This window comes from Pelobates fuscus, chromosome 6 (genome assembly GCF_036172605.1).
Source record: "Pelobates fuscus isolate aPelFus1 chromosome 6, aPelFus1.pri, whole genome shotgun sequence".
Taxonomy (NCBI): domain Eukaryota; kingdom Metazoa; phylum Chordata; class Amphibia; order Anura; family Pelobatidae; genus Pelobates; species Pelobates fuscus.
The window spans coordinates 118,799,431-118,806,907 of NC_086322.1; the positions used below are offsets into that span (position 1 = coordinate 118,799,431).

The 7,477-nt window shown below is 34.3% G+C and overlaps 1 protein-coding gene across 1 annotated transcript in view; it reads right to left on the minus strand.

The window, feature by feature from the left end:
- The window catches only part of ANXA10 (annexin A10), a 57,773-nt gene extending 50,621 nt beyond the window's left edge, over positions 1-7,152 (minus strand). Inside the window, exon 1 of the mRNA XM_063460022.1 lies at positions 7,019-7,152. Coding sequence (XP_063316092.1) covers positions 7,019-7,036 — 18 coding nt within the window. The 5' untranslated portion in view covers positions 7,037-7,152. The remainder of the gene's footprint in view (positions 1-7,018) is intronic.
- Between the last annotated feature and the right edge of the window lie 325 nt (positions 7,153-7,477).

The window sequence follows — 7,477 nt, forward strand, 5'->3', positions numbered from 1 at the left end:
TCACAGAGACTGAGTGATTGAAGAGTTTGGAGACGGATAACATGGTCAACAGTGTCAAAGGCAGGAAAGAGGTCAAGAATAACTAGTATGGAGTAGTGCCCTTTGGATTTAGCTGTGATTAGGTAGTTAGTGACTTTAATAAGTGCAGTCTCAGTAGAGTGGAGGGGGTGGAAGCCAGACTAAAGAGCGTCAAGGAGAGAGTTGGAATTAAGGAAGCAAGTCAGATGGGTAAAGGCCAGTCTTTCCAGAAGCTTTGAGGAAAAAGGGAGCAGGGATATGGGACAATAGTTAGAATGGGAGGACGGGTCAAGAGATTTTTTTTTGTTGAGGGAGTGTTCTCATCAAGGTGCATGTTTGGAGCGGGGCTTCAGCGTCCAGGGAAGAGATGAGGGTAGTATTATATAAGCATATAGCCAGTGAGGGACAGGTGAATGCAGAGATGGATAGTAGTTGGGAATCAATATTAGCTGATAGCTACTGAAGGTCAATATAATTCAGATTTCTTCTTAGCTGATGGGGGTTAGGTTGAGGATGATGGGGTAGGGGACTATGATAAGCAAGTTATAAGAGGTGGTGAACTGAGAGAGGAAATGGAGTGTTGCAGAGATTAGAGATTGTACATCCATGAGAGAAAATAAGATCAAGGGTATTGGCAGCTACATAGGTGGGAACTTAGCCCACTGCAATAGGTCATTTAACCCCTTAAGGACACATGATATGTGTGACATGTCAAGATTACCTTTTATTCTAGAAGTTTGGTACTTAAGGGTCTCCTCTACTTTAACAGTAGTTTTGAGGCTACTGAGGACAAGAGTAGGTTAATGGGAATCTTGAAGTCCTCAAGAATTAGGGATGAAATATTAGAGGAGAGGAAGTAGGGAAGCCAAGCAGCAAAGTGGTCAAGGAAGAGGAGAGGGGAACCAGGGGGATGATAGATAACGGCAATGTTAGCAGAGATGGGTATGAAAAGGCGAATTGAATGAATTTCAAATGATGCAATGCTGTTAACTTGGCTTTTAGATATTTGTCTTTTATTTTCATTTTATCTGTTGCAAACAATATTTTGTTCATCTCCTGAGTACACTTGCTTTTTTTTTTTTGCTTTTGTACGCCATTTAAAAAAATTTCAGAGACAATTGGCTATTAAAGCCAATTGACGTATCTTGTGACTTCACTTTCTTTATGTCTTATATTTTTTTTTGTATTCTCAATTTGGATTTCTCATTAGTATACTTTATGTTGACATTTTAATTCATTAGCAGATCATTAACTCCATTTTGGCATATCAGCCATTACACAACACACAGCCGTTTTTTTGCTACTAAAGTTTAAATGCTGTGAGTTCTGGAAGACATTTTTCGTACATGAAAAAAATCTCATGTTCTGCTTGGATAGTGAATGGTTGTGCAACTGTGCAAATGGAAACCAATTATGTGGCTCAGTTCTAATGTCAAAGCAGGTTAGTAGTTTTCATCTCTGTCCTCAGAACTGCATCATAATTATCTGGTTTCTTAAAAGAAAAATTATTAAAGTTGATTCTATTAAATGTTATTAAGAATACTATAGTATTTTATATAAGTGGTTAAGTTGGAATTGACTAAATAATCCTGAAGAAAATACCTAAAATGATTTTGGAATCTCGTAATGTGTTTTAATGTAACACGTTTAGCATAATGTTACTGGATTTACATGTTTTTAATAAATAGTGTATATATGCTGTGAAGAATCACCCTCCATTCATTCGATACTTTCCCCCCCTGCTACTTTATTCATGGATTTATTACTGTGACAAAGTGCCCTTCGCCACTTGTGCCTAGAGAGGACTGCTTGCCCGCCTCTTGCCCTGTGACTATGGACCCTGGGAGATGTGGCCCATTCAATTCAGTATGATATGAGTTATGTATTTTTGTATCCTTTTGTATTTTACTGGTAACATGTGCTCAATGGAGTCTGCCTCTATCCCTGGATATAATTGGATTATTTTCCCCATTGTCTCCAGGATAGAGGGCTCTGTAAAACCGGCTTGGGCCAGATAGCCATGCTGCCAGCCAGGCCCCAAAAGATACTTTACTAACTTCTGAACCCCTGGTCTGATTCATGCCATTTTTGATATGTTGTTCCCCTGAATGGATTGATTGTGAATATATAATTTATGTGAATGTGATGTATATTTTAGAAGTTATGAATATGCTGTAAAAACTGTATTTTTCCTGCCTGTGATAATTGCATCTTCCATTGTATAAGATAATTGAATCACAGGCAGAGGGGGGGATTTTGTGTGGGCTGTAACCTCTGTTTTATTGGCTACTGTAGATAATGTGCGTGTCCCTCCCCTGCATGGGAGCAGGGCATAAAATAAACTGTAGCTTGAATACCTGTTGTTGTTCCAGCATTAAGCTTTGGCTCATGTGTGGATTATTTGGCGACACCGGCGATATTTATTCCTGTGGATTATTGGGAATATTATTTTATGGGAAGAAGGGAATGCTTGACGGAGTAACGAATTGTACCTTCACACATGCTTCATTACAAAGGTTTTACCTTTGTCGAGAGGCAGAGTTGGTTTATTTAATGTGTTTCCTTGTGATTGTTATTACCAGGATTGCAATAGCATAGTTATTCCACAGTCATTAAGTGCCAGTTGTGGAGGGTAACTGATGACATGCATGGGGATAGTCTATTAACATTTTCAAAAATAATATTTTGAAATCCAGGATCTGTAAAAAAATATATATATCCCATTAAAATATGAATGAGACGTGCTGTTGCAACATCCCATCATATGAATGGCAGCATAAAACAGTTGGAAATATAGGAAAAAATGTAAAATATGTAACTGATTTGAATTTTGAAGGTACATATCCAGTAATTTTAATCAAAAAAAAATCTCAAAATTATATGTATATTATTTTAAAAGGTTTGATTACATTGATAGGAAAATTGATTTGGCAATAGAGATGTGCCGAACAGTTTGCCAGGAACTATTCGCCGGTGAACATAGCTTGTTCGTGGTCGCCGCGGCGGGCGAACATATGCGATGTTCGGTCCGCCCCCTATTCGTCATCATTGAGTAAACTTTGACCCTGTTCCTCACAGTCAGCAGACACATTCCAGCCAATCAGCAGCAGACCCTCCCTCCCAGACCTTCCCACCTGCATGATGAATAGGGGGCGGACCGAACATCGCATATGTTCGCCCGCCGCGGCGACCGCGAACAAACTATGTTCGCCGGCGAACAGTTCCTGGCGAACTGTTCGGGACATCTCTATTTGGCAACATTACTATTATCATCAAGTATTTGACTTAAAATAAAATAAAACATGATAAAATAAAAGAATACAGCACAGGAAATCTGTCATCTAAGTAGTGAACCTGCTATATATAGACAATTCCTTATAGGGGCATATTATCTAAGTAGTGAACCTGATTTATATATATATATATATATATATATATACACATACACACACACACATATACATATACATACACACACACACACACACATATATACATATATTCATACACATATACACACAATCCCTTATAGGGGCATGTTATCTAATTAGTGAACCTGCTATAGGTAGACAATACCTTATAGGGGCATATTATCTAAAAAGTGAACCTGATATATATATATATATATATATATATATACACACATACATACACACACACACACACACACACACACACACACACACAATCCCTTATAGCTATACTGTTATCTAAGTAGTGAACTTGCTATATATATATACACACACAATCCATTATAGGGGCCTGTTATCGAAGTAGTGAACCTGCTATATATAGACAATCCCAAAAACAACAATATTAAAATACAAATGCTCTCCCCCCACCCAGTTTACACACACTACACAAACACACTCTGCATCATGAAAAACAAAAAATAGTTGGAATATTAAATTAACATATGAGATTAGTAAAAATAGTTGGAATATTAAATTAACATATGCGATTAATAAAAATAGTTGGAATATTAAATTAACATATGAGATTAGTACTCAAAAAGTTAATTTTCTAGATGTAAGCATCTATATTGAGGAAAACCAGATTAAAAGTAAGACCTTCTTTAAACTGGCAGATGTAAATAGTTTTATTAACCTGAAAAGTTGCCATTTTAGACCATGGTTAGCAAACATACCTAAAGGACAATTCCTAAGAATAAAACGCAATTGCACAGAAAATCAACAATATGAAGAACAAACACAAATTTTTATAAACCAACTAGTAGAAAGGGGATATAACCAAAACTTGTTAAAATATATAAAGGATGAAGTTGGACAAGAGACTAGAGAGAATATTTTAAAATATAAGAAAAAAGAACAAAAGGAGGATAATACTACTATACCTATTATTTTTAATTATAGCTCAAACAGCAATCAATTACAAAAAATAATTTAAAAAAAATGGCACATTTTAGAACAGGACCAAGAGATACAACAGTACTTAGGAGCAAAACCTAAAGTTATTTTTAGAGGAGCAAAACATTTTAAACAGGTCTTAACTTCGGGTTTTTTAGATAAACAAAAAAAATCCACAATTTTTAACTATGTTTAAAAGAGAGAATGTTTTTTATTATTGTGGAACATGTAGAGGCTGCACTTTAAGAAAGCATAAAAACAAAAATGTTACTAAATTCTATTAATTCCACAATAAAAAAACCTTATGATATTAAATCCTTTTTAACTTGCAATTTTAGGAATGTAATCTATATGATCACCTGCCCCTGTGGATATCAATATATTGGTAGAACATCAAGACCACTTAAAATACGAACCAGGGAGCATATCTATAATATCAATAGGAAATATACCCTACATAATGTGTCAAAACATTTTTTAGAAGTCCATGGTGGCAACACACAGGGTATTGCTTTTATGGGAATAGAAGCAGTTAAAGTACACTGGAGGGGAGGGGATATAGAGAACCTCCTCAATAAAACTGAAATGAAATGGATTTTTAATATGGAAACTTTGTCTCCATATGGTTTGAATGTGGATTTTGAGGTTAATTCATATATATGATAATATTTAAAAATTTTAAATTGGAACTTTTAATTTCTTTTTAACCATTTCTGGATATGTATTTAAATGATTGAAATTAATTTACGTTTTATATATATATATATATATATATATATATATATATATATATATATATTTATATATATTTGTTACCCATATCTTATGGCTTTTTTTCTTCTAACCCAATAACATCTTTCCTCTATTTCCCCCTTTAGAAGTTTTTATTAAGTATGTATATTCACATTTATGTCCAAACGATCGATTTTTACTAAGCACTGGCAAGTTATACAATGTAAGGACACTCCAAAATGGCGCCCGCTATACTTCCGGTATATTCCAATGATGACGAATGCGGAAGTAAAAGAACCCGGACATGGCGAAAAAGAGCGCCAAACCTTTCATAATATAAACGTAAACATTGGAGATGGACAGACAGCACCACTTGAGAAAGGCTTCCTTGCCGAAACGTGTCGTGGTTTTATGGACAATTTTTAATTTGTATTTGAGTTTTAATATTCTTTGATTTTGTATCAAATAAATAAGTTTTACTTTGATCCTGTATCCTGGAATAATTGTAAAGTCTACATCCAGGGAAGACTCATCAATATCAACTACAAAACGTCCAGTCTAAAAGGCTTTTCATCTCCATCACAAGTTCATAGTCTGAGTCAGCTTGTATAAGTGACTCAGAAGCATGTGAGTTTAACTAGTAATTTCTGGTCAATATATACATATATTTCTTTTTTATATCTTGTTCTAGATATACACTAAAGACAGTACTGGTAACATTTTAACTGCATGTATTGAGTGCTCTCACCATTATATATTTCTTGTACACTCTGCATCATATACACACACACTGCATTCACACAAATACACACACTGCATTCATTATATACACACACTCTGTAAATATTCAATTAATGTAATTTTTTTAGGATCTAATTTTATTTAGAAATTTACCAGTAGCTGCTGCATTTCCCACCCTAGGCTTATACTCAAGTCAATATGTTTTCCCAGTTTTTTGTAGTAAAATTAGGGGCCTCGGATTATATTCGGGTTGACTTATACTCGAGTATATACGGTACTGAAAAATACACTAAAATAACCTCACCCTTCCATTATAGGAAGAATTGAGAATCTCGATTATTCACTGAACATTCAGTACTATTGGATTGATTATTTGCAAAATTTGCATCCAATTAGATAGGTTCTTAAAACTGTAACTATAAGTGGTTAATTTACTAACCAACTTGTTATAATAAATTGTAGAATTTGTTTCCAACTTGCACAGTTAAAAACCTAATATTCAACTCAGCAGACTATGGGATATTCTATCACAAATGCTAGTGTGTTCTTAATTTTGCAGGGAGGTTATGGTCTCAGCACAGTACCCCAGGCATTTAAATGACTTCAAAAAATTAAGAGCAAATGTTTCACTTGAATTATACATATAACATTGCATTTCAGATACTGGTTAAAGGATGCTTTCTAATTTATTTTATTTTATTTGTTTAACCAGGTGTTGCCTGAGAGCAATACTATTTAAACATGTAAATAATGTTTTTTGTTGTAAAAATCCTCGTTCAAATGAGAGAGTTTAAGCATTTAACATAGAAATAATAACCAATAGAGAAGTGCACATTTATCTTTAGATTATTTGTTACTAAGATCAGGCTAGTAATTCACCCACACAGAATAAAGATTTTCCATTTAAATAAACTCTTATGGTGATTCATTGACGTCTGAATTTTAACAAATTCAAATTGGAATTGCAAAACTCAGGCTAAAACATAGCTATTACCATAGCTTGGCTATTATAGCTAAATTCTTAATATGGATTTCCATTTGGTATAATATGGACTTTAGTGAACTACCCTACTTAAATATCAATATTCTAATATTATTTTAGTATTGTGTATTTAGTGGCTAGAAGAGTAATTAAAAAAAAAAAAGTACAAATAACTTACATAACCGCCACAAAACATTGTATTGTAGAGTTTCACAGCTGTAAGAGAAATAGGTGACCAAATTTGTCAGCAATGTATCCTTAGCACACTCTTTGGAAACTCTGGAAGGAAATGTGCTTGCTTCACTCAATCCAATTATGACCCACACCCTGTCAGCAATGTATCCTTAGCACACTCTCTGGAAACTCTGGAAGGAACTGTGCTTGCTTCACTCAATCCAAACCTAATCAGGTTTTACGACAAAGAAAATCACTTCTTGGTACCAGGCATGTGTGTTAATCCATTAATCATGTATTAAGAAGCATACTCATTTTTTTTAAACAAACAAAAACTTAATCTGTATTTTCCCCTGTTGCAGATATGAAAACAACCAATCAGGGTCTGGACCTCAATGAAAAGACTTTAGTTAATAATTAATATTGTGACACATTATAAGGTCACTATGTGGGTTTATTCTGA